The sequence below is a fragment of the Plecotus auritus genome (assembly GCF_963455305.1).
Source record: "Plecotus auritus genome assembly, chromosome: 6".
Taxonomy (NCBI): domain Eukaryota; kingdom Metazoa; phylum Chordata; class Mammalia; order Chiroptera; family Vespertilionidae; genus Plecotus; species Plecotus auritus.
Genome location: NC_137773.1, coordinates 90,612,926 through 90,640,636, shown reverse-complemented (window position 1 = coordinate 90,640,636; position 27,711 = coordinate 90,612,926). Strand labels below are relative to the sequence as shown.

At 43.9% G+C, this 27,711-nt stretch overlaps 2 protein-coding genes across 7 annotated transcripts in view; one reads left to right on the top strand and one right to left on the bottom strand.

The window, feature by feature from the left end:
- Window positions 1-85: 85 nt before the first annotated feature.
- LOC308252119 (small ribosomal subunit protein uS2B-like) lies at window positions 86-27,711 on the top strand. Of its 5 annotated transcripts, none has more exons than XM_080676178.1 (5): window positions 86-238; window positions 12,485-12,554; window positions 14,647-14,773; window positions 14,975-15,047; window positions 15,825-18,840. In XM_080676178.1, exons 3-5 carry the CDS (start codon window positions 14,686-14,688, stop codon window positions 16,813-16,815), a joined length of 1,152 nt encoding a protein of 383 aa, XP_080532304.1. In that variant the 5' UTR covers window positions 86-238; window positions 12,485-12,554; window positions 14,647-14,685; the 3' UTR covers window positions 16,816-18,840. The 5 variants fall into 5 exon arrangements, with proteins under 5 accessions (XP_080532304.1, XP_080532308.1, XP_080532307.1 ...); XM_080676182.1 differs by lacking the exon at window positions 12,485-12,554 and adding an exon at window positions 26,781-27,711 and having other exon boundaries at window positions 113-238; window positions 14,647-14,769; window positions 15,825-16,480; XM_080676181.1 differs by lacking the exon at window positions 12,485-12,554 and having other exon boundaries at window positions 113-238; window positions 14,647-14,769; window positions 15,828-18,840.
- Window positions 12,539-27,711, bottom strand: part of LOC308252120 (zinc finger protein 124-like) — a 63,824-nt gene continuing 48,651 nt past the window's right edge. For both annotated transcript variants that reach the window (XR_013960986.1, XM_080676183.1), the window contains one exon: window positions 12,539-14,032. Coding sequence is in view for 1 of the 2 variants with exons in the window: in XM_080676183.1 (XP_080532309.1) it covers window positions 13,879-14,032 (154 nt within the window). In the remaining variant the exon portion in view is untranslated. The remainder of the gene's footprint in view (window positions 14,033-27,711) is intronic.

Genomic DNA, 27,711 nt, shown 5'->3' with positions numbered 1-27,711 from the left:
GGGCTCAGGCCTGTGTACCTTGGGCGCTAGGGGGCGATGTCGTGCAAAGTGTGGGTCCTCTGAGTAGCGGTGGGAGCGGGTAGGTGGGGCTACGCTCTGCTACCACCCGGATGTTCCTCTCCCTTCAGCTGCACTGGGATCGCATCTCCCTTGTTTTGTCCTCATCTGTGGAATAGTGGTCTGCACGGCTGGTGGGAGCTGCAGGCGGGACTCAGGGAGGCCCAGGAAACTAGAAATGGTGAGTGTGCTGCTGGGCGTGGAGACGGGGAGGAGGGGCGGGTGGAGCCGCCGTGGCGGGACCATCTCTGCACGGTCAGGTCCGGGGCCTGTGGACCCAAGGCGCCCGGGGGCTCCGCTGAAACTGCAGGCCCCTCGGGCTCGCAGTGTGGGGCCCAGCCGGGACCCGGGCGTCCAGTTTGTCCCCGCGGCAGGGCCTTCGGCTGCGGAGCGTGTCTGGGCAGCTCTGCACCCACATCCCCGCGGCTCCGCAGTAGGTGCGGTGACCACCGGGAGGGTCATTGGGGACAATGGTGACTCCGTCTCCTCGGTTCGTGCATGGGAGGAGCTGTGGTCTGTGGGTCCCCTGTCCCTCCTTTCTCCCCAGAAGGATCCCGTTTTCTCCTGGGTTTTGATGTTTGTGGAGCAGGCTCTCAAGTCCACCCCCTGTCCCCCAGGCCCTGCTCTGGAGCAAATGCCTGCATTTCCAGTCTCTCTCCCAATCTTTACCGCCATCTTCCCTTCTCTGAGTCACAGCATGTTTATCAGCTATTTGTTTTCTGGTGCTTTTCAAACGGTTAAAAACAAAATTCAGCTGAGTTAAGTTGGAAGGTCTAACTGGCTTGATTCCCATTCAGGAAAGGAGCTGCATCCCATCTAGTAAATAGAATCTCAGAGGAGCTGTTGAAAATGGAAGGCGTTTACAATAGGCAGAAAGGAGGCATCGTTAAGAGGTTAAAGTAGTGTTTCAGGCAGGGTCCCCTTTCCTTAGGGCAGTGGTCGGCAAACACATTAGTCAACAGAGCGGCAAACCGCGGCTATCGAGCCACGGTTTGCCGACCACTGCTTAGGGGAAGGAACAGCAGGAGGCTTTTAGACAGATTAGTGTTGAACAGCAAGTTGCAGAGTGACTGGGTTAGAATTTTACTCCTGGGAGAGGTGAAACTGCAGTTACATACAGTCATGCACCCCTGAACCTGGGGAGTACATCTTGAGGCAGTTTTGTTGTTTTCAGTTCTCTCACACACACCTGCATGGTCTTTCCTACTACACACCTGGCCATATGGTGTAGCCTGTGGGTCCTAGGCAACAATCCTGTACAACGTGCTACTGTACTGAATACTGTCGGCAATTGTAATGCAATGGTAGTAAGCATTTATGAAAAGGTGCAGTAAAAATGTGGTGTGCAAGGTAGAAAATGGTACATCCGTGTGGGGCACTGACCCTGAATGGGCTACAGGACTGGAGGCTGCTCTGCAGGAGTCAGTGATTGGTGAGTGAATATGAAGGCTTAGGAGGTTACTGTGCACGACTGTAGACTTTATCACACTGTACAGTTAGGCCAGGAAATTTACAAAAAACAGATTCATCAAGCCCAGGAGGCAATGATGCAATCAAAAGGCACAATCAGCCCTAACCGGTTTGGCTCAGTGGATAGAGCATCAGCCTGCGGACTCAAGGGTCCCAAGTTTGATTCCGGTCAAGGGCATGTACCTTGGTTGCGGGCGCATCCCCAGTGGGGGGTGTGCAGGAGGCAGCTGATCGATGTTTCTCTCTCATCGATGTTTCTGGCTCTCTATCCCTCTCACTTCCTCTCTGTAAAAAATCAATAAAATAAAAATAAATAAATAAATAAAAGGCACAATCAACACAAGACCTGTGAGGCTGCTGCCCGCATAAAACAGCATACTGCTTCACAGCAAAATTTTAATAGTAGAATGGTACACTTTAAAATAAAGATAAAGCCCTAGCCAGTTTGGCTCAGTGGATAGAGCATCGGCCTGTGGACTGAACGATCCCAGATTTGATTCTGGCCAAGGGCACATGCCTGGGTTGTGGGCTCGATCCCCAGTAGAGGGCTTGCAGGAGGCAGCCGATCAATGATCCTCTCCTATCACTGATGTTTCTATCTCTCTCTACCTCTTCCTTCCTCTCTGAAATCAATAAAGAAATATATTAAAAAAATAAAGATAAAAAGGATAGTATAGTAAATACATAAACCAGTAACATAATCCTTTATTATCATCAAGTGTAACAATTGTATGTGCTATACTTTTATAGGACTGGCAGCATAGGAAGCTTGTTTACACCAGCATCACTATAAACTGCATGGTCCGACGATGTTATGGTGGGTATGACATCACTAGGTGATAGGAATTTTTCAAACCCATTATAATCTTTTTTTTAATCCACACCCCAAGACATATTTTTATTGATTTTAGAAAGGGGAAGGGAGAGAGAAGGAAACATCGATGTGAGAGTGAAACATCAAATGGTTGCTCCCATATGTCCCATCCTGAGACACCCCAACCCCGAGATCAAACCTGCAACCCAGGCAATGTGCCCTGACCTGGGATCAAAACTGCAACCTTTCGTTGTATGAAATAACACTCCAACCAACTGAGCCACTCAGCTGGGGCCAAATCCATTACAATCTTATGGGACCACCATCCTATATGTGGTCTGTTGTTGACCATATGTTGTTGTTATGTGGTTCATGACCTTATTAAGTTTTGTTTTTGTTTAATCTTAATTGTTCAGATTATTACAGATGTTCCTCTTTTTTCCCCCCATAGCTCCCCTCCACCCAGTTCCCACCCCACTCCAGGCCCTTGGGCCCCCCTCCCCCCCTCACACTGTCCTCATCCATAGGTGTAAGCTCTTTGTCCAGTCTCTTCCTGCACCCCCCACACCCCTCCCTCCCCCCCCCCTTCCGCCCACTGCTAGAATCGTCAGTCTGCTCCATTTTCATGCCCCTGATTCTATTACATTCACCAGTTTGTTCTGTTCATCAGATTTTTTATTCATTTGATTTTTAGATTCACTTGTTGATAGATATGTATTTGTTGTCACTTTGTTGTTCATAATTTTTTATCTCTACCTTTTTCTTCTTCTTCTTAAAGAATACCCTTCAGCATTTCATATAATATTGATTTGGCGGTGATGAACTCCTTTAGCTTTTTCTTGTTTGTGAAACTCTTTGTCTGACCTTCAATTCTAAATGATAGCTTTGCTAGGTAGAGTAACCTTGGTTGTAGGTTCTTGCTATTCACCACTTTGAATATTTCTTGCCACTCCCTTCTGGCCTGCATAGTTTCTGTTGAGAAATCAGCTGACAATCGTATGGGTACTCCCTTGAAGGTAACTAACTGTTTTTCTCTTGCTGCTTTTAAGATCCTCTCTTTGTCTTTTGCCCTTAGCATTTTAATTATGATGTGTCTTGGTGTGGTCCTATTTAGATTCCTCTTGTTTGGGGTTCTCTGTGCTTCCTGGACTTGTAAGTCTATTTCTTTCACCAGGTTGGGAAAGTTTCCTGTCATTATTTCTTCAAATATGTTTTCAGTGTCTTGCTCTCTCTCTTCTTCTGGCACCCCCAGAATTCAGATGTTGGTACGCTTGAAGTTGTCCCAGAGGCTCCTTACACTATCTTCATATTTTTGGATTCTTTTTTCTTTTTGCTCTTCCGGTTGGGTGTTTTTTGCTTTCTTGTACTTCAAATCTTTGACTTGATTCTTGGGATCCTCTAGTCTGCTGTTGGATCTCTGTATATTATTCTTTATTTCAGTCAGTGTATGCTTAATTTCTGACTGGTCCTTTTTCATTTTTTTGCATTCTCACTAAGATCCTTGAAGTTCTCACTAAGTTCCTCAGGGGTTTCTAGAAGGTTCTTGAGTAACCTTATAACTATGGTTTTGAACTCTATATCCAGTAGTTTGCTTTCATCCATTTCTTTCATTTGTGACTTGTTTCTTTGTCTCCGCATTTTGGCTGCTTCCCTGTGTTTGTTTCTCTGTACTGATTAGCTGCTAAGTCTCCTTGAGTTGATAGAGTGGCCTTGTGTAGTTGGTGTCCTATAGGGCCCAGTGGCTCAGCCTCCCCAGTCACCTGAGGTGCACACTCTTGGTGCACCCCTTTGTGGGCTGTTTGCACAGTCTTACTGTAGTTAAGCCTTGATTGCTGCTGGTATCACTGGGAGGAATTGACCTGCAGGTCAATTGGCTGTGAGGATGAAGAGCTGCTGTGTAGGAGACACCCTTATGAGGCAGGACTTGCTTCAGTGGGGCTTTGGTGCTCATTGAGTCTGCCCCTTGAGTGTGTCACTTATGGATGTGAAGAGTTGTATGATCTCACAGTGACCACTGGGTACACTGGCTCTTGGATCTCCAAGGAGGTGCAAATTCAGCCACTGCCTGGGGCCACCCAGCAGGAGCTACAGAGAGATCTGCAGATTCCTCTTTGTATGGGGTTTGGAAGTGCCCAGACGAGGCCCAGCTGTGTGTGTAGCAAGACAGGCTGCTGCTGCTTCTTCCTGTTTGACAGGTTTTAGGCTAAGAAAGGACAGGCCATTCATATGCAAAAGCCACTGTGCACAGTTTGGGTGGGGCGGGGTCTCAGGGAATCTCCTGGGCGGAGCAAACAGCACTGGCTTCCAGTCATCCCTGCACCGGAGAGGTCCCAGTGCAGTAAAAATGGCCACTGTGAGCACCCCCTTCTGAAAGAAAGCCGCCCTCCCATTCCTGTCCCAATGCCAGACAGTTCAGTTTCTCCCCGTAGGTGTCTGGTCACCCAGAGTCTTGCCTGGAACTGGAGTTCAGAGCAAGTGGGAGCTTGTATCTCCCTCTCGATTAAAAAAGCAGCACATCTGGGTGCTAGCCCATTCTGTGCCTCTGCACCTCCTACCAGTCTCAATGCGCTTTCTTCTTTACCTCAAGTTGTAGAACTTCCACTCAGCCAGCTTTCCCGTGGTTCTGGATGATAGTTGTTCTGTCTTTTAGTTGTAATTTTTATGTGGTTGTGAGAAGCAACAAGTACAGGTGTTTACCTATGTCACCATCTTGGTTCCCTCTAAGTTTTGGTTTTGATGGTGTGCTTAGTACACGTGATCCATTGTGGGCCTGTTGTCTCTTATTGATTGATTGATTATATATTTTTTATTGTTGATAGTATTATAGACTAGAGGATCAGTGCACGAATTCATGCACAGGTGGGGTCCAGCCGGCCCAGCCCCAATAGGGTGGATCCAGGCTGGGCCTGTTGGGAAGAGGAGATGGCGGGAGGTTGGCTGGCCAGCCTGCCCCGATCGGGGCAATCAGGGCCAGGCCAGCTCGGGGGAGGGGCTGAGAGTGATTGGCCAGGGGGCCCCACCGCCGATTGGGGTGAAGGGGGCTCATCGGGGGTGGGGCTGTAGGTGGTGGCCTGGCCTGCCCCACCCCTGAATGGGGTGGGGGGGGCTGATCAGGGGCCAGTGGCCTGGGGGAGGTGCCATGGGTGGTTGGCTGGCCAGCCCTGCCCCTGATCAGAGCGGAGGGGCTGGTTGGGGGTGGAGCTGACTGGGGGGGGTGGGGCTGTGGGCCAATTGGGGTGGTGGGGGCCCATCAGGGGTGGGGCTGGCCAGAGGGAGGGGCCGCAGGTGCTTGGCTGGCCGGCCTTGCCCCCTATTGGGATGGGGGGTGGCGATCAGGGGTGAGACCAGCCGGGGAAAGGGGCTGCAGGATTAGGGGTAGGGCCGGCCAGGGGGAAGGGCCATGGGAGATTGGCCAGCTGGCCCCATCCCCTGATCCGGCCGGTTCGCTGGCTGCAGTGTGCGGTCATAGCGATTGGTTGTTCTGGTTGTTACGGCTTTCTGGTCACTGGCTTTTTATATATATAGATATCTCCCATTTCCACCCCCCATGCCCCGTTCTCCCAACTCCTACCCACCCACCCCCAGGTCTTCACTACCGTATTGCCTGTGTCCATGAGCTATGCATATAAGTATACTAGAGGCCCAGTGCACGAAATTTGTGCACTCAGGGGGGTCTCTCAGCCTGGCCTGTACCCTCTTGCAGTCCAGAAGCCCTGGGGGGATGTCCGACGGATGTGGGGAGCGGGCATAAGCTGGCAGTTTGACACCTTTAGCACTGCCATGGAGGCAGGAGAGGCTCCCATCACTGCCGCTGCGCTCACCAGCCATGAGCCTGGCTTCTGGCTGAGTGACGCTCTCTTGCATTGAGCGTCTGCCCCCTGGTGGTCAGTGCGCCTCATAGTGACAAGTCGTTCCGCCATTCAGTCAATTTGCATGTTAGCCTTTTATTTTATAGGATAGGATAAATTATTTGGTTTGGCTTTTCTTTTGTTGGTCAATTCATTTTGTTCATTAGATTCCACAAATAATTGAGATTATGTGATATATATCTTTCTCAGATTGGTTTATTTCACTTAGCAGGTCCATCCATGCTGTCCCAAAGGGTAAGAGATCCCTCTTTTAGAGAGAGAGGAAGGGAGAGAAACATGGATGTGAGAGCAGAACATCAGCTGGCTGCTTCTGCACACCCCTTATCAGGGATCAAGTGTACAACCCAAGCATGCACCCTGACAGGCAATCAAACCAGCAACCTTTCAGTGCATGAGATGACACTCAACTAAATAAGCCACAGTATCCATAGCCTGTTCTCTCCTTTAAAAAAAAAAAAAAAAAAAAGTCTTTGTTGCCCTAACCAGTTTGGCTCAGTGGATAGAGCGTCGGCCTGCGGACTCATGGGTCCCAGGTTTGATTCCAGTCAAGGGCATGTACCTTGGTTGTGAGCACATACCCAGTAGGGAGTGTGCAGGAGGCAGCTGATTGATGTTTCTCTCATCGATGTTTTTAACTCTCTATCCCTCTCCCTTCCTCTCTGTAAAAAATCAATAAAATATATTTTTAAAAATCTTTGTTGAGAGTATTACAGATGTCCACTTTCTTACCCCATACTGCCTGCCTCCACCCAGTTCCCACCCCATCCCAGGCCTTCACCATCCTATTATCTGTGTCCACAGGTATGATCTTTAATTAATCTCTTCCCACCTCCACCCTACCCTTCCCTCTGAGATTCTTCAGTCTATTCCATGCTTTCATGCCTCAGATTCTATTTTATTCATCCAGTTTACTTTGTTCACTTATTTTGATTTTTAGATTGAATTGTTGATAGATATGTATTTATTGCCATTTTACTATCTCCTCCTTTCCTCTCTTCTTAAAGAAGACCCTTCACCATTTCATATAATACTGGTTTGGTGGTGATGAGCTCCTTTAGCTTTTTCTTGTTTGTGAAGCTCTTTATCGGACCCTCAATTCTAAATGAGAGCTTTGCTGGAGAGAGTCATTTTGGTTGTAGGACCTTACTATTCATTTTGAATATTTCTTGCCACTCCCTTCTGGCTGCAAAGTTTCTCTTGAGAAATCACCTGACAGTCATATGGGTGCTCCCTTGTAGGTAACCAACTGCTTTTCTCTTTCAGCTTTTAAGATTCTCTCTTTGCCTTTAACCCTTGGCATTTTAATTATGATGTGTCTTGGTGTGGGCCTCCTTGGGTTTCTCTTGTTTGGGACTCTGTGCTTCCTGGACTTGTAAATCTTTTTTTTTCACCAGGTAGGGGAAGTTTTCTGTCATTACTTCCTCAAATAGGTTTTCAGTAGCTTGCTCTCTTTCTTCTTCTGGCACCCCCATAATTCTGATGTTGGTATGCTTGAAGTTTTCCCAGAGGCTCCTTACACTGTCTTCATATTTTTGGATTCCTTTTTCTTTTTGCTGTTCTGTTTGGGTGTTTTTTGCTTCCTCATATTCCAAACCATTGATTTGATTCTCAGAATCCTCTACTCTACTGTTGAATCCCTGTAAATTATTCTTTATTTCAGTTAGTGTATGCTTAATTTCTGACTGGTCCTTTTTCATGTCTTTGACATTCTCACTAAGATCCTTGAAAGTCTCATGAAGATCCTTGAGTAACATTATAACCATGGTTTTGAACTCTGTATCCAGTAGTTTGTTTGCTTCCATTTCTTTCGTTTGTGACATTTCTTTGTCTCTGCATTTTGGCTGCTTGCTTCCCTGTGTTTGTTTCTATGTACTAGGTGAAGGGGATTTATCAGGGTGGGGCAAACAGTGTGCTCCAGACTGAGGGAGACTCAGAAATGGCTGCCAGTCAGCCCTGCCACAGGGGAGATCCCAGCACAGAAACAAGTGATCCCTGTCAGCACCCCCCATTTGGGAGAGAGCCGCCCCCAAGTTCCTGCCCTGATGCCAGACAAGCCAGTTCCTCCCCATGTGTGTTTAGGTCCGCCAGCACTGGAGCTCGGAAGAAGCAGGACCTTGTAAGTTTGTGCATGGGCCCTTTAAGAGGAACACCTGGGATTTCAGCAACCTCCATGTCACTCAGCCACAATCCCCGCTGGTTTTTACAGCCTGTAGTTGTGGGGCCTTCTCTTCCCAGCTCTGGAGCCCTGGGCTGGGGGTCTGGTGTGGGGCTGGGACCCCTTGCTCCTCACATGCGGCCTCTGCAGAGATAATCTCCCTCCTGATTAAAACAATGGCACATGTGGGTTTCAGATCAGCTCATTCAGCGCCTCCACCCCTCCTACTAGTCTCAATGTGCTTTCTTCTTTACTTCTCTAGTTGTAGGACTTCCATTCAGCCAGCTTTCAGGCGGTTCTGAATGATGGTTGTTCTGTATTTTAGTTGTAATTTTGATGTGGGTGTGGGAGATGGTGAGTACTGGCATTTACCAACGCTGCCATCTTGGTTCTCCCTGTTCTCTCCTTTTTAATAAAGCAGACTTAGTATTTTAATTGTTTATCATTTTCCCACAGTGAATGAATGGCAATGTTTAAAAGGTTTATTGCATGTGTGTGGATATTGTACATGAGAGAACAGTAGCTGATAACCACCTGGACCTACTTTGCATAAAGTCTTTGTGCCTCTCTTTTGAGAACCTTTCCTGGGCACAGACATCCTATGGGAAGCCCTCTGAGTGGAGGTTCCTCTTGGGTAACTTTTCCATGTGTCCTAGGTGCTGCCTCACCCTGAGTTTGTCACCTTTAAACATTTATTCACTTTATGTTAGTCTGAGGTTTATAGTGAATAAAAATGTATTTCATCACTGCAACTTGAAACACAGTATAAAATATTTTAAAATATGCTAGAGACAAGTGGCTTTAGAAGAAATAAAATATTCATTGTTACATCTCATGTATTAAAGTCTTGTTCCCTAACTGGTTTGGTTCAGTGAGTAGAGCATGGGCCTGTGGACTGAAGAGTCTTGGGTTTGATTCTGGACCAGGGCCCATACTTCGGTTGCAGGCTCAAACCCCAGGCCTGGTTGGGGCACTTGCAGGAGGCAAGCAATTGATAGTATCTCTCTCACTTCAATGTTTCCCTCTCTCTGTCTCTCCCTCTCCCTTCCACTCTCTCTAAAAATCAATGGAAAAATATCCTCGGGTGAGGATTAATAAAAAAGAAATAATAAAGTCTTGTTTCCCTTTTTTTCCTCTGAATGTGGGTAGGAATAGTAAAAGACCTATTCTTTTATTTTGAGTGAGTCAGATGGATTTTCAGGGCTTAGAACAGATGTGTAGAAGTATGATTAATAGTTTATAAAATGCCCAGCCAGTGTAGCTCGTGACCAGGAGGTCATAGTTTGATTCCCATTCAGGGCATACATCTGGGTTTCAGGTTAGATCCACAGTAGGAGGCGTGCAGGAGGCAGCCATTCGATGGTTCTCTCTCATCACTGATGTTTCTCTTTTTCCCTCTCCCTTCCTCTCTCTGAAATCAATAAAAACATTTTTCAAAAATAGTTTATAAAACACAATCTTGCCCTGGCTAGTGTGGCTCAGTTGGCTGAGCATTGCCCCATGCACCAAAAGGTTGGGGGTCCCATCCCCAGTTGTGATGTTTATGAGAAGAAACCGATCAATGTTTTTCTGTCACATTGATGTTTCTCTCTCGCCCTTCCCCTTCCTTTCTCTCTAAAAAAATCAAAAACATTTAAAAAAATCTTTCCATCCTATATAATAAAAGGCTAATATGCAAATTGTTCCCTCGGGAGTTTGACCGCTCGCTATGACGTGCGCTGACCACCAGGGGGCAGTGCGAAACAAAGGAAGGCCCCGGCCAGTAGCCGGGGAGGAAGGCCCCAATCGGCCCTGATCGCCAGCCAGGCCCAGGGACCCTACCCATGCACCGGGCCTCTAGTGGAACAGTTAATGAACTTTTTTTTTTTTTTTTTTTTTTTGGCAATGCAATAGATATTTGTGAATTTTCTTGTTGAGCTAGAAAAGTGCCTTACAATTTTTCCCTCCTTGACACATAAGCATTGGTGGGGTATTTTTAAAAATACACATATTTTTTATTTATCTGTATTGTTGAAAATATAGATGTCCCCCTTGTTATTTTATTATTTACTAGAGGCCAGGTACACAACATTCATGCACTTGAGGGGGGTCTCTCAGCCCAGCTGAGCCCTCTCGCAGTCCGGGACCCCTGAGGGATCCTTAGTGCTGCCGTAGAGGCGGGAGATGCTCCCGCCACCGCCGCTGCACTCGCCAGCCATGAGCCCAGCTTCTGGTTGAGCGGTGCTCCCCCTGTGGGAGTACACTGACCACCAGGGGCAGCTCCTGCATTGAGCATCTGCCCCCTGGTGGTCAGTGTGCATCATAGCAACTGGTCGTTCTGCTGTTCGGTCAACTTGCATATTAGCCTTTTATTATATAGGATTTCAGAGAGAAAGGGAGAGGCAAAGAGAGATAAAAACATCAATGATGAGAGAGAATTACTGATTGGCTGCCTCCTCCATGCCCCCCACTAGGGATGGAGCCCGCAACCTGGGCATGTGTCCTGACCGGGAATCGAACCGTGACCTCCTAGTTCATGGGTCGACACTCAAATACTGAGCCACATCAGCCAGGCTAAACACTGTGTTTAAATGACTTTGGTAGATTGTTGGAACACTGGCAATGTGTCATTTAAAATATCAGTGGTGGTCCAGAGCAACCTCTGTATGGAGCAGAGGCCTAAGGCCAGTTATTTAAAGCTCAGGAAGGTTCCCACCCCCGAGCCTTCAAAGGGAAGTATTTGAAGGCCCCCTGAGTTTTTCTGGGGAGTCTCTCCCTTCAGGTGTCCTACCTGCTCACACCCACCATGGAAGAAGCCTCTCCTGTGAGAAGCCATAGCCCTGGAAAGCTGGGGATGCACGTGCACATGAGGGAGGGCGTGATGCCCCTTCTGAGGTTTTAGTTGTGGTTCCCCGGGGCCTTTTTCGCGACATAGATTGGAGTTTTGCATCCACAGTGTAATTGCACTCAGAGTGTATGTAATTCATGCACATTAAGAAAGTCTGGGAAAGTCAGGGGTCTTTGTCTTGGTTTAGGGATTGTCAATTTGGGAGTTCATTTGGGTCAGAACCTTACACTGAATCCAGCAGTAATTTCTCACTATGAGCTGAAGCCTGAGAGAGGGAGCAGTTTCGTTATTCCCTGGGAAGAGAAGCTCCCAGAGTTCATTCTGGGGGCTGCTCAGGTGTCCTTTCACCCCTTCCCCAGTGACTATCCCACTGTTTTCAGACAAAGTGGATGGTCCTCTTCCCCCCTGGCTGCTGCCAGGAGTTGAGTTCTTAACATATCTCAAGAAAAATAACTTTCTGAGACTCACAGGGAGAATGAGTGATTTTTATTTGCGATGAATTATATCCCTGAGTTTCTAAAGTCCCATCTCCCTTAGTCCAGTCATAGAAGAAGTGTAGCTTGGGTTTCAGTAAAAGCCACTGTCCAGAGTTTCCATTCCATGTTGCAGCTGGGTCCAGTACAGCATTAGGCTAGCTGCAGTCCACTAGTCCAGTGTGAGAGAGGGTCCACATGGCTGTGGGCCACAGAGCACGCCCCAAGCAACAGGAGCCCCAAGGGTCCTGAAGGCACAAGAGAGGGAATTTGTCTGTTCAGGGATGTTTGGGGGATTAACTATCCCAAATCTTCATGTGCTTGCAGTGGCCACGCCCATTCTGGCCAGTGACCTTTGTTCCCAGGTAAGACTGACAGACAAGTACCTTTCCTATTCACCCCAACTTTACTGGGCATGCATCTATCTTCCCTTTGTCCAGTTCCCTTCCCTCAGGATATGCCTATAATGCCTGGCCTTCCCTTTGCTCCATTCGTATTATTAATAACAATGGTTATTACAACCGTATCATTCCCACCCCCCTGAGAGAAAAGGAACCTCTGTAATCTTACAAAGGAAAAAGGGACTAAGGTCTCCATCTCTTGTAACTGCTTCCTGCTGTTGAGGAACATATAGTCCTGCCTCTCCTAAGGCTCAAAGGTTCTCCCTCTCTGACCAGGAAGGAGGTAGCTAAAGGGACAGCGAATCTTCATGTAGGGGTTCTATAAAGTCCAGGTCATTCTGGTGTCCCTGGGAGGTGACATAGGCAATGTCTAGGAGGCTGGTTCATTGGACAAGCTGGCATTCTTGTTCTGTTCTAGAAATGACAGACTTGACAAGAAGGTTAACAGGCACAATTCAAAAGTGAGGAGACTAAACGTCTAGTGACAGGTAAGAACCCATGTGGTAAAGGGAAAGATTAACTTACAGTGTTCCCAATTAGGTTGGGGGAATAACTTCCCTGGAGGCAGGTGTGTTGCACCTGTCTGAAGCTCTGTCCACCATACTTAACACATTGCGGACGGATCACGAGAATTTTTGTGTTTCCCTTCTAAGGCTTGAGGCCAATCACGAGAATGCTTTAAAAAGATACTAGCTTGTAAGAACATGTAGTAAATAGCTTCAAAATGCAATGGGTCTTTAATTTTAAAGCATGCCTTTAACATTTATGTAAAACGTTTTTTGTACTCGTTCATTAGAAACTTACCTGGCCACTGGGTAAAGCTAGCAATAAAACTACTGGTCCGCAATGTGTTAACTCACATTAAGCTAAGGGAAATCTTCTAAGATTTACTTAGTAAGAAACTATGAGCCTTTTCTGTCTGAACCCTTTGGACAGAAAAGGGAAAGTAGTTTCTAGTGAAGCCGATAGACTGTCCATACTTCATTGACTCAGCTATAAGTCCAAACCGTTGCCTCATTTTCAGGACACAGTGATTCAGATGGCTTCTAAGAGAGGCCTATATTGTGTGAGCAAGTAATCAGGTAAATAAGGACATGGGCATACATTCTATGAAAGTAGAAGAGCACAAAACACATAAATGCATGCAGCAAATCATAAACTAAGTGAAAAGATTTCCATATATAAGGCTTCTGCTGGAATGAAATCACACCATGGCAATCTGATAGATTGTCTGAAGGTAAAACATCCCTGGTGATGTCAACAGGGCTGAGGCCTGTATGACATACACAAACATAGCCTTTAAAACAATACTTTGAAGACAGTTCATTGCATTGGAGTCCAATATTCCCAATTGTGATTTCCACTGAAACACAATTTTTCTCCCTCAGATTGCCCTCATTTTCAAAGAGATTGCATTAAGTCCAGTTTTAGTTTGGCCTGATTGCATAAGCACAACAAGAATAGCAACTGATCAAATCAATCACATGGGCTCTTTCAAATTTGCTTTGCTTGTTTTTTCACAAGGACTCTTTAGATTGACCTTTAGTGAGCAATCAGCCCCTCTGGAGGAGAAGTCAAGCCACAGTTGGCATTAGGCTGAACCTGGAATACCTGTAGGTTTGGGTCAAGTCCTCAAGTCCTTGACGTCCATGAAGGTGTCTTGAGGTTCCTTCCTTGCCATCTTTCAGGAACACAACCTTCATACTTTACCTGGAAAGACTGTGATGAACCACATGACCAAGCAAGGTATTAGGCCATTTCTGCAAGTGACTTTTGATTGGCTGATCAGCTTCAGGAGTCAATCTCAATTCCTTAAGGCTTTCTGATGACATCCAAAATCCAGGCATGTCTCTCTTGGACATGGCATTCCAAAGTCTTGGTTAATAGGGCCACATAGTTTGGAACTGGTCTTATTGGATTAATGCAAAGAAATGTACTGCCATGACTCATTAAGAATTGCCAAAATCTGGGGGGATAAGGTAGGGAGAAAAAAGGTAAAAGTAAGCAATTAGCATTCCCTAAATTGGCAAACACATTTTAGCTTGGCCAGCATGGCTCAGTGGTTGAGTATCGGCCAATGAATCAGGAGGTCACGTTTTGATTCCCGGTCAGGGCATATGCCCGGGTTGCAGGCTCAATCCCCAGTGTGGTGCATGCAGGAGGCAGCCAATCAGTGATTCTATCTCACCATTGATGTTTCTATCTCCCTCCCCCTTCCTCTTTAAAATCAATACAAATATATATTAAAATACAAATAAGTAAATAAATATTTTTTTTAAAGATGAGTTTTCTCACAGGAATTGATGTACTTAATATAGGAATATTATGTTATTTGAATTTTTTCAAAGTGGTCTTTACTCTGACATTAGAGAGTAATGAAGACTTTAAGTGATCACAATAAAATCATATCAATAAATTCCATGTGTTCATGAGGAACTGAGTGTGGCCAATACAATAGTATGACAAGCAAGTCATAGAATGAATGTTGGGGACCTCGTGTCCTATGTGAACTTCTTATGAAATATGTATAGATCCCCAGTGCTGTCTGTCTCACCCATATACATATGTGGGATGTTTTAGGACTCAGTGGCCTTTGAGGATGTTAATGTGGAGTTCACGATGGAGGAGTGGGCTTTCCTGGATCCCACCCAGAAGAAACTCTACACAGATGTGATGCTGGAAACCTTCTGGAACCTGGCATCAGTAGGTAGTGATGACAACTTTTTATTTATTTAGTCAATTAGAAAACTATGTTGCTTGCTCATCAATGCTGCTTCAAGAACTGAAATGTGGAAAGGGAATACATTGATAATTAAATTAGGCATGATCACAGCTCATCATGGACCTAAAGTCTAACCATTTTTTATACTAGTATTTTTTAATAATTTATGATGCTTTTTTTCCCTAGCATGTATTTTAGAAGAAAAATGTGAAGACCATGAGAGTGAAGATCAGTATGAACATCATGGAATGAATCTTAGGTGAGTCACACTGACATGAGAAAGCAATGTTCCACAAGATAATCTAAATATGTGATCAAATATTCCCAGTCAAGGGCAGATACCTGGGTTGCAGATTCAATTCCTGGCCCCAGTCAGGGTATGTGCGGGAGGCAACCATCAATGTCTCTCTCACATCTCTCTCTCTCTCTCTCTCTCTCTCTCTCTCTCTCTCTCTCTCTCCCTTCTTTCCTCCCCTTCCTCTCTACCTTACACTCTCTCTAAAAAATGAATGGAAAAAAAATTTTTTGGTGAGGATTAACAATAATAATAATAATAATAATAGTAGTAGTAGTAGTAGTAGTAGTAGATACACATGGGCCCTTGCAGGGTGGCTCAGTTAGTTGTAGCATCATCCAGTATACCAAAAGATTGCAGGGCACATACCTAGGTTGCAGGTTTGATACCTGGTAGGGGCACGTACAGGAGGCAACCAATTGATGTTTCTTTCTCACATTGATATTTCTCTCTCTCTCTCTCTCTCTCTCTCTCAAACTCAATAAACATATATTCTCAGGATTTTTTAAAAAATACACTTGGAACACTATTCAGAAACACCATTAATGACTATGACTATTTTCATAATATCTATGATTGAGTCCTCCTTCAAGGCTTTTAGTATATCTACGCTCAAACAACCTGAATGTGCAGAAACCCCACACTTTCCTTAAAAATGGTAAAAATGTCACTGTCATACTAGTAATAAATATAACATCATTAATAAGCAAAGTATTAATAATATGCTTCTGATTTTTACAGCAGTCATATGGTAGAGAGCCTCTGTAAATGGAAGGATGGTAGTCAATGCAGAGAAAACTTCAGACAGATTCCAAATCATAATGAAAGGAAGAAAACTCCTACTGAAATACAACTACCCACATCCAGGTTGTGTAGACAAGTCTTCATGCATTATTTATCGTTTAATAACCTCCTGAGCTCTGACGCTGGACCCCAACTGTACCAGTGTGAGGAATATGAAGAGAAGCCTTATAAATGTAAGGAATGTGGGAAAGCTTTCAAGCATCTCCGATATATTAATGTACATGAAAAGAAACACAGTGGAGAAAGGCCCTATGAATGTACAAAATGTGGTAAAGCCTACAGGTATTTAAGTAACTTATGTCGACATGTAAGAACTCATACTCAAGAGAAATTCTATGAGTGTAAGAAGTGTGGGAAAGCCTGGAGTTCTCTTCTCATATTTCAAAGACACATGATCAAGCACACTAGAGATGGACCTTTTAAATGTAAGGAGTGTGGGAAAGAATTCCGATGTCCAAGAAACTTTCGACATCATGAAATGATACACAATGGGGAAAGGCCCTATGAATGTAAGGACTGTGCTAAAGCCTTCAGTTCTCTCAAATATCTTAAAAACCATAAAAGGACTCATGATGGAAAGAAGCCTTATGAATGTAAGGAATGTGGAAAAGCTTTCCGTTATCCCACTTCCCTTAGAAATCATGAAATAGCTCATACTGGGGAGAAACCCTATGAGTGTAAGCAATGTGGGAAAGCCTTTAGTCGTCTCAGTTACTTCCAAGTTCATGAAAAAACTCATAGTGAAGAGAAACCATATGAGTGTAAACAATGTGGCAAAGCTTTTCGTTCTCTCAAGTCCTCTCGAGTACATGAAAGAACACACAGTGGAGAAAAGCCCTACGAATGTGTAGAATGTGGTAAAATCTTCAGTTACTCAAGCAGTTTACATAAACATTTGAAAACACACTCTAGAGATAAACCCTGTTAGTGTAAAGAATATGGGAGAGCCTTATTTATCTTTCATCTGTGCAATCACATATGATGCTCCAGATTGGGGATGGGCCCTAGAAATGTCAGGAGGGTTAGAAAGCATTCATTTCTTCCAGTCTATTATATAGAATGAAAGAACTCACACTGAAGAGAGGGCTTATCAAAATAAAGATTGTAGAAAAGCCTTGGGTTGCCCTAGTTCTTACAAAATCATACCCAAGAATAAGTCTACGAATATAAGGAATGTGGGAGAGCCTTTCTTGGACATGTAAGAACGTACGTAGAGAGAGAGCATATAAATATATAGAATGTGCAAAAGCCTTCAGCCGTCCCCTTTTTATTGGAAATGCCATGAAAAAAACTCAAAAGCGGAGAGAATTCTATTGGATGTAACTATGTAGGAAAACCTTCATTTAGCCTCATGTCCCCACAATGCCATGTGAGAACGTACACTGAATAGCTATTGTATAATGCTAGTGAAGACAAACTTTTAACAAATACATTCAGAGGAGCTTGTAAACTGCACTGGAAGGCAATCATATTGCTGTAACTAGTACATGTAAGCCAGGTGCAAATTAATTCCTATAATTCCAAAAATTCACAACATGAAAGAAATGCTATAAGCATTTAGACATCTATGGTCATTAACACTGACTCATTCTTAAAGTGATTCTCTGTAGTACGGAATTCTACTTTTGCAAGTAGAGGTTATATAATTCTGTAGAAACTCTTTAAGCCAGAGTTTGTAAGTTTAACAGGTTTTTTTTTTTTTTTTTTTTTTTTTTTTTTTGCCTTTTAGTCAGATGATAAACATTTATTACATCCATGGGTGAATGGAAGTGGTTTACTAATATGCAAGTGGGTTTAACTTTTATGTAATTTTTGTAATTGTTTTGTAAGAAAAGGAACATTGAAAAATGATACTTGCGTATTTGTTCTTTTTCCCTACTGGCCTCCTGTGACAAGTATTGAATGAATATGCCTCACCCATATATATAATCTATTTTAACAGAAAAGTGCCTTTTCATTGGCCTGAAGAGCCTTACTCCATTTTCCTGTAAATATGTTCTTTAGTTTTTCCATTACAGTTGACATTCAGTATTATTTAAGTCAATAAATATTTGCGATACATTTGTACATATGCAAAGTTCATTGTAGAGCCTCGTGAATTTTTTCCATCTATAGTCCTTCGCTTTTGCCTGGGTTTTGCATTAAGAGGAGAATACCTGTGATTGGACAATAAGATTTAGAGTCAGAGATGACCCTTCCTGACTCTGTTAGGTCAACGTGAGGAATGTTGTGAACTACATTTTCCACAATCTAGTGCCTTTATGGTTCCGTGTTAGAAATCTCCAAGGCCTCACTTCCATGAAACTTGAATGCAGAAGTGAAATTGGGTTACACTGGTTTTGAAGCCACGTGTGTAGAGGAGATGGATAGAAGCATAGAGCTTTTATGTACATTTGCTTTTAGTTTGTGTTCTCAATCTTTGCCCTGCCAGCCAAGAATATCCTCAAAACCACCAGCGACTGCTTCACTTCCCTTAATGTCAGGTGTAAGTAAGCTTTACATTTGTTCAGCGTTTAACATTAAAGGTCCAGCATAGGTTGGCTTTTCCTGCGAGCCCATAGGTGTCCACCAGACAACAAACGTAGACTGTCATGGTTGGGGCTGTTTTCTGAAGGGTGCGCACTGTTCTCTAGACTGCATTTGCATGAGGTCTAATTTGACTAGTAATCATCTCGTCCTGTTGGTACTACTACTGACTGTGATTCAGATCCCACTGTGACAGCTGCAATGGTGCAGTGCCAAGGAGCCCCATGACAGTTTGTTCTTGTACCACCCTCTGCAGTGAGGGCTCTGAGCCAGTCCTTCCATGTGAGAATCGCCGCTTTCCTCATTTCAGGCAGACTCTGGATGTTTCCTGTCTCTCAGAGCTGAGTGTAATCTCAATGTTTTCAGTTATCTTGGGTTGTATGTGATCAAAATTATGTCCATTTTTTCCCTCTAATAAATAACTCTTCTTAAAGAAATATTAACTGTTTCCAAAGTACTCTTATGCTAAGAACTATTATTGTTTTTATTTCCTGAGGATATACTTAATATTCCATTGTAATAATGTAATTTCAAATCAACCTGTAATTTTTCCCATTTAATCACTATACATTCTGAGTCACAATTATCATGTCTGTACAAATTCAGACATGTTTTCCTGAAGCAAATTACATTTTAATTTGTTTACTTATAATTTTTGACATCTTTATTCATTCATACAATTAAAAACTTCAGTCGTATTTTTTTTTTTTAGTCCTCTCCAGTGAAAGACCAAGAAAATAACATCTGTAGTAAAAGAGACATGTAATGGAATGAATTCAAATAATAAGAATGACCACAAACCATAAATGATTAAAGGGTATAAGAGTAACAGCACATTTCAAAGGATTTTTTTTTTAATATATATTTTGTATTGATTTTAGAGAGGAAGGGAGAGGGAGAGATAGATAGAAACATCAATGATGAGAGAGAATCATTGATTGGCTGCTTCCTGCATGTCCCCACTGGGGATTGAGCCCACAACCCAGCTATGTGCCCTTGACCAGAATTGAACCTGGGACCTTTCAGTCTGCTGATGGATGCTCTATCCGCTGAGCCAAGCCAGCTAGGGCTAAAAGGATTTCTTGTGCCCTAGCTGGTTTGGCTCAGTGGATAGAGCATCAGCCTGCAGACCAAAGGGTCCTGGGTTCGATTCCGGTCAAGGGCACATACCTCTATTTCAGGCTCCTCCCTGGCCCAGGCCCTGATCAGGGCACATGCAGGAGGCAACCAATTGATGTTTCTCACATCAATATTTCTCTCTGTCTTTCCCTCTCCCACTCTCCCTAAAAATCAATAGGAAAGAATAAAAAGCGTTTCTTGTTGTGTTTTGCCTTGTGATAGATAATTTGCTATTTGGGGAAGCAAGACATTTTTCTGCATTGAATTCTGTGAGGAAATGAACTTAATTCTGTCTTGGTTAATGATACTCATTTTCACTTAAAAGGGAGGAAGAATGACAGTGTTAAATCTAAGTTGTACAAAGTACAAGTCACATTAGTGAGAAAAGGGGAATTTTTGTCTTTTTTATTCTTTGGAAACCTGTGCTTTTTCATTAGGTATACAGACATGAATGCCTTTGCCTTTGTCTTGATTCATCGTGGTCATGGAGTAGCTCTGTGAGATGATGGACATGTGTGACCTTCTCTTTTCAACAAGATATATCTAGGGCTGGCAGGAAGCGAAAGCCAGCAACCAGCTGTCTGGAACAGCTTTTGCCTTTCTTACTATCTAAATACTGAAATATTTCCTATAATGTATTAGATGCATTTCCAAAAAGTGTGTGTGCGTGTATGTGTGTGTGTGTGTGTGTGTGTGTGTGTGTGTGTGTGTAGTTCTAAACATGTATGCCTTAACAAGATCTATGACACTTGCTCTAGTGGTTTGGTTCCGTGGATAGAGCATCAGCTGGCGGACCTAAGGGTCCTAGGTTCCATTCCAGTCAAGGGTATGTACCTCGGTTGTAGGCTCCTCCCAGGCCCGGGCCCAGGTCCAGGCTCGTGCAGGAGGCAACCAATTGATGTGTTTCTCTCACATCGTTATTTCTCTCTTCCACTCTCTCTAAAATTAATGGAAAAAAAATAATAAAATAAAATCAATAGAAAAATATCCTCAGGTGAGGACTAAAAAATATTTTTTTTAAAGATGTATGACACTTGTTACCTCCTTTATGAGTTAACTGAGGTTTATCAATTTAGGAATATTGTCAAAGAACACAAACATAGAAAGAAAAAAATGTTGGCATCTCTCTTCCAATGAAACCGTTATTGTTGAGAGAAATGGCTTTTTTTTTTTTTTTACTTTAAAAAATTTATTTTAGAAGAAGGAAGAAAGACAGAGAAACAGCAATCTGTTGTTCCACTTATTTATGCATTCATTGGTTGATGGTTCTGTGTGCCCTGACCCAGGATTGATCCTGTAACCTTGGCTGGCATATTGGGACAACACTAACCAACTGAGCTACCTGGCCAGGTTGAAATTATAATTTTTTTTTGGGTGACCACAGATTTTATTTTTATTCTTTAAAATAATTGTTTATTGTTGAAAGTATTACATATGTTTTTTCCCCCCATTGACCCCCTTCAGACCACCTCCGCCTCCCCCCACCTCCCGCAGACCCAGGACCACCCCACCCTGTGTCCTTGGGCCATGCATATATGCATACAAGGTCCATGGTTGATTACCTCCCACCCACCCACTGTCCCCCACCTTCCTTCCCAGATTCTGTGCTCTGTCCCATGCTTCAAGTCTCAGGATCGACTCCGTTCATTTTGTTTTTGTTACTTAGATTGCCCATGTAAGTGAGATCATGTGGTACTTGTCTTTCTCTGATTTACTTATTTCACATAGCATGATATTTCCAGGTTTCAAAGGGTAAGAGATTCTTCTTTTTTTACTGCTGCATAGTTTTCCACGGTATATACTTACCACAGCTTTTTTATCCATTCATCTACTGATGGGTACTTGGGCTGTTTTCAGATCTTACGCTGCTGTGAACATAGGGGTGCCTACATTCTTTCTGATTTGTATTTCGGGTTTCTTAGGATATATTCCTAGAAATGGGATCACTGGGTCCAATGGCAGTTCCATATTTAATTTTTTAGGAAACTCCATACTGTTTTCCATAATGGCTACACCAGTCTACATTCCCACCAGCAATGTACTAGGGTTCTTTTTCTCCACATCCTCGCCAGCACTGTCATTTGTTGATGGTTGCCATCCTGACAGGTGTGAGATGGTACCTCATTGTTGTTTTAATTTGCATCTCTCTGATGATCAGTGACTGAGCATTTTTTCATATGTCTCTTGGCCACCTGTATGTCCTCTTTGGAGAAGTGTCTATTTAGGTCCTTTGCCTATTTTTAAATTGGATTGTTTGTCTTCCTCCTGTTAAGTTGTATGAGTCCTTATATATTTTGGATATTAACCCCTTATTAGATGTATCATTGCCAAATACGTTCTCCCATTAAGTGGGCTCCTGCTGTTTTGTTGATGGTTTCTTTTGCCATGCTGAGCTTTTTATTTTGATATAGTTCCTTTCGTTTATTTTTCTCCTTGGTTTTCTTTGCCCTAGGAGATGTATCCACAAACATTTTGCTATGAGAGATGTCTGAGATTTTGCTGCCTATGTTTTCTTCTAGGATTTTTATGGTTTCCCGACTTACAATTAAGTCTTTTATCCATTTTGAGTTTATTCTTGTGTATGGTGTAAGTTGGTGGTCTAGTTTCATTTTTTTTTTTTGCGTGTATCTGTCCAATTTTCCCAACACCATTTATTAAAGAGACTCTCTTGACTCCATTGTATGCTCTTGCCTCCTTTGTCAAATATTAATTGAGCATAATGGCTTGGGTCGATTTCTGGGGTCTCTGTTCTGTTCCATTGATCTATATGCCTGTTCTTGTGCCAGTACCAGGCTGTTTTGATTACGGTAGCTTTGTAGTATAACTTGAAATCTGGTATTGTGATTCCTCCAACTTTGTTCTTTCTCAAGATTGCTGCAGCTATTCGGGGTCTTTTTTGGTTCCATATACATTTTTAGAGTATTCGTTCTAGCTCTGTAAAATATGCCGTTGGTATTTTAATAGGGATTGCATTGAATTTGTAGATTTCCTTGGGTATATGGACATTTTAATGATGTTGATTCTACCCATCCATGAACATGATATATTCTTCCACTTGTTTATATCTTCTATCTCCTTTTTCAACGTCCCATAGTTTTCTGAATACAGGTGTTTTGCCTGCATGGTTAAGTTTATTTCTAAGTATTTTAATTTTTGTTGCATTACTAAATGGAATTGTTTGTTTAGTTTCTCCTTCTGAGTATTCATTATCCTATATAATAAAAGTGTGGTATGAAAATTGTCCCCTTGACCAGGAGTTTATCTGGGAGTTTGACCAGGGTGCGGGGCTGATCCGGAGAAGGGAAGGATGCCCCAGCCAGCAGCAGTGGCAGGCGGCCAGGGGAAGGGAGGGAAGGAGTACCTGGCAGCCGCTAGGGACCTTATCAGTACATGAATTTTGTGCCTTGAGGCTCTAGTTGGTGTATAAAAAAGCCATAGATTTCTGGGTGTTGATTTTGTATTCTGCTACATTGCCAAATTCATTTATTAAATCTAGAAGTTTTTTGGTGGAGTCTTTAGGTTTTCTATGTACAATATCATGTCATCTGTGAATAATGGGAGTTTTACTTCCTCCTTTCCCATTTGGATGCCTTTTATTTCTTCTTGTCTCATTGCTGTGGCTAAGACTTCCAGTACTACGTTGAATAAGAGTGGTGAAAGCAGTCATTCCTGTTCTTAGGGGAAATGCTTTTAGTTTTTTCCCATTGAATATGATATTGGCTGTAGGTTTGTCATATATGGCCTTTATCATATTGAGTTTTGCTCCCTCTATTCCCACTTTGCTGAGAATTTTTATCAAAAATGGGTGTTGGATTTTGTCAAATGCTTTTTCTGCGTCTGTGGATATGATGATGTGATTTTTGTCTACCTTTTTTCAATGTCCTGTAGTTTTCGGAGTACAGGTCTTTTACCTCCCTAGTTCATTTTTAAGTATCTTAATTTTTTTGTTGCAATGGTAAATGGGGTTGATTTTTTTAGTTTCTCTTTCTGTGAGTATATTATTGGTGTATAAAAAAAGCCATAGATTTCTGGGTGTTAATTTTGTATCCTGCTAGGTTGCCAAATTCATTTATTAAATATAGAAGGTTTTTTATAATGGAGTCTTTAGGGTTTTCTATGTACAATATTATGTCACTGAGAATAATGAGAGTTTTGCTTCTTTTCCAGTTTGGATACCTTTTATTTCTTCTTGTCTGATCGCTATGGTTAGCACTTCCAATACTGTGTTGACAGGACTGGTGAAAGTGGGCATTCCTGTCTTGTTCCTGTACTTAGGGGAAATGGTTTTAGTATTTGCCCATCAAGTGTGATGTTAGTTCTAGGTTTGTCATATAATGCTTTTATTATATTGAGGTATGATCCCTTTATTCCCACTTTGCTGAGAGTTTTTATCAAAAAAGTGTGTTGGAGCCCTAACTGGTTTGGCTCAGTGGATGGAGCATTGGCCTGCGGACTGAGGGGTCCCAGGTTCGATTCTGGTCAGGGGCATGTGCCTTGGTTGCGGGCACATCCCCAGTAGGAGGTGTGCAGGAGGCGGCTGATCGATGTTTCTCTCTCATCAATGTTTCTAACTCTCTATCCGTCTCCCTTCCTCTCTGTAAAAAAATCAATAAAATATCTACACTAATAAAAGAGAAACATGCAAATTGACCATACCTCCGCTACGCCCACAAGTCATGCCCACCAGCCAATCAGGAGCGAGTATGCAAATTAACCCAACCAAGATGGCTGCGGCCACGGAGCGAGAAGGAGGTTTGGGTTTCCCCAGCAATGGAGGAAGCCAAGCTTCCCAACCCACCCTGGCTGGCCCTGGCCTTCGCTCAAGGCTACAAAGTTTCAATTATAGAAGATAAATCCCAGATACCAGGGCCTCTGCTTGGGTCACTGGGGGGCATGGCCGGCCTGCAAACCACCACAGGCCCCTCGCCCAGGCTGCCCCATGCCCCAAGAGAGCCCCCACCCTGATCCGGGACACCCTTCAGGGCAACCAGCCAGCCTCCACCCGTGCACCAGGCCTCTATCCTATCTAATAAAAGAGTAATGTGCAAATTGACCATCATTACAACACACAAGATGGCTGCCCCCATGTGGTCAAAGATGGCTGCTCCCATGTAGACACAAGATGGCCAGTAGGAGAGGTCAGTTGGGAGGGACCAGGCCTGCAAGGGAGGGCAGTTGGGGGTGATCAAGCCTGCAGGGGAGGGCAGTTAGGGGTGACCAAGCTGGCTGGCAGAGGAGGGAAGTTGGGGGCGACCAGGCCTGCAGGGAAGGGCAGTTGGGGGGGACCCAGGCCTGCAGGGGAGAGCAGTTGGGGTGGACCAGGCCTGCAGGGGAGGGCAGTTAGGGGCAATCAGGCTTGCAAGGGAGCAGTTAGGCATCAATCAGGCTGTCAGGGGAGTGGTTAGGGGGTGATCAGGCTGGCAGGCAGAAGTGGTTAGGGGCAATCAAGAAGGCAGGCAGGCGAGCAGTTGGGAGCCAGCAGTCCTGGATTGTGAGAGGGATGTCCGACTGCCCTACCAGGATCAGGCCTAAACGGGCAGTCAGACATCCCTCGAGGGGTCCCAGATTGGAGAGGGTGCAGGCTGGGCTGAAGGACACCCCCCCTTGCACAAATTTCATGCACCGGGCCTCTAGTATTTTTTTAAAAAGTGGTGTTGGATTTTATCAAATGCTTTTTCTGCATTAATTGATATGATCATGTGGTTTTTGTCATTATTTCTTCAAACATGTTCTCTATGCCTTTCTCCCTCTTCTGTTCAAATATTGTTACATTTCATGTTGTCCCACAGCTCCGTTAGCTGTCCTCCTGTTAGTTTTTTTATTGTTTTTTCTTTTTGGTTCACTGATTGAGTGGTATTTTCTACTCTGTCTTCTAATTAACTGATTCAATCCTCAGCTTCCCCTAATCTGCTGTGTATTCCTTCCAATGTCTTCTTTATTTGTGCTAGTGTTGCAGAAGGCCGGAGAAGAAAACCAAGCAATGCTTACAGAGTTTGTAATTACACTTTTTAATATACACCAGTGGGCTTAGAGCAGTGGTCGGCAAACTCATTAGTCAACAGAGCAGCAAACCGTGGCTCTCAAACCACATGTGGCTCGCAAGCCGCAGTTTGCCGACCACTGGCTTAGAGAAAAATGAATTCAAATTCTAAGCAGAGCTACAAGCAGAACTTTCCTTTTTATTAAAGAGCCAGCCCTATGTGCACTTAGTGGTTATCTCGCTGGTGGCCTTGAAAACAACACAGTTCTATCCAATTAAAAAATACATCTGGCATGGCATGAGAGTATGGGCGTATCTAGTCTCTGGCCTACAAGGTCAGACAGCTAAGTTTATCTTCCTTATTATTCAAGCAGGCTAGAAAGCAAAGTTATTTTTTCAGAATAAGAGACTGTCTAAAAAATAGCAGAGTTGACTTTACAGAATAAGGGACTATCTAAATAGCAGAGAATTTCAAACAGTGGTTTTACAAAATAGGGGTTAGCCTTCTTACTAGGTCATTCTTTGTTTTCATAGTTACTATATTTTTCCTCTTGCTGTTGAGCATCTTTACAATCATTCTGAACTCTGTTTCAGATAAATGTCTTATCTCCATTTCATTTATCTCTTCTGGAGAATTCTCTTATTCTTTCATTTGGGTGTTGTTACTTTGCCTCCTCATTTTTTAAAAAATATTTTTATTGATTTTTTACAGAGAGGAAGAGAGAGGGAGAGAGAGTTAGAAACATTGATGAGAGAAACATCAATCAGCTGCCTCCTGCACACCTCCCACTGGGGATGTGCCCACAACCAAGGTACATGCCCTTGACCGGAATCGAACCTGGGACCCTTCAGTCCTCAGGCCGATGCTCTACCCACTGAGCCAAACCAGTCAGAGCTGCCTCCTCATTTTGGATGCCTGTTTGGGTTTGTGACTATGTATTAGGTAGATCTGCTATGCCTCTCAATCTCTAGTACAGGACAGTGTCAAATGCTGTTTCTGACTAATTAGATCAGGCAAAGATACAAAGCCTTCAAAAACCACCTTTATCTACAGACTGATAGGATTTTGTATTTATTAGCCCTCAGGCAATCACCCACAGGTGTGGCAAGAGTTCTTTTCAACAGGATGGGGCTATTGCTTCTGCCTGAAGGCTATTGGTTTTCTCAGCCTTTTAATAGGCCTGAGCGCTTTCAGTGCTACCCAGTGAGGGCTCCATACAGTGTTGTTCTCGGTTCCCACTTAAAGGGAAACTTTTCACAATGTCCAGAGCCCTTGATGTCCTGAAAATGAAGGAGGAGGATGTCCTCAAATTCCTTGCAGCAGGAACCCACTTAGGTGGCACCAACCTTGACTTCCACATGGCACAGTACATCTACAAAAGGAAAAGTGATGGCATCTACATCATCAATCTGAAGAGAACCTGGGAGAAGCTTCTGCTGGCAGCTCGTGCCATTGTTACCATCGAAAACCCAGCTGACGTCAGTGTCATATCATCCAGGAATACTGGCCAGCGAGCTGTGCTGAAGTTTGCTGCTGCCACTGGAGCCACTCCTATTGCCGGCAGCTTCACTCCTGGAACCTTCACCAACCAGTCCCAGGCAGCCTTCTGGGAGCCAAGACTTCTGGTGGTTACTGACTCCAGGGCTGACCACCAGCCTCTCACAGAAGCGTCTTATGTTAACCTGCCCACCATTTCTCTGTGTAACACAGACTGTCCTCTGCGCTATGTGTACATTGCCATCCCTTGCAACAACAAGGGGGCTCATTCAGTTGGTCTGATGTGGTGGATGCTGGCCCGGGAAGTACTACGCATGCATGGCACCATCTCCCATGAACACCCGTGGGAAGTCATGCCTGATCTGTACTTCTACAGAGATCCTGAAGAGATTGAAAAGGAAGAGCAGGCTGCTGAAAAGGCTGTGACCAAGGAGGAATTTCAAGGTGAATGGACTGCTCCTGCTCCTGAGTTCACTGCTGCTCAGCCTGAGGTTGCAGACTGGTCTGAAGGTGTGCAGGTGCCCTCTGTACCCATTCAGCAGTTTCCTACTGAAGTCTGGAGTGCTCAGCCTACCACTGAAGACTGGTCTGCAGCCCCCACGCTCAGGCTACTGAATGGGAACAACCACTGAGTGGTCCTAAGCTGTTCTACAAATTCTTAACAGAACAGAAATAAGGTTGATGGAAAATAAACAGTTTCT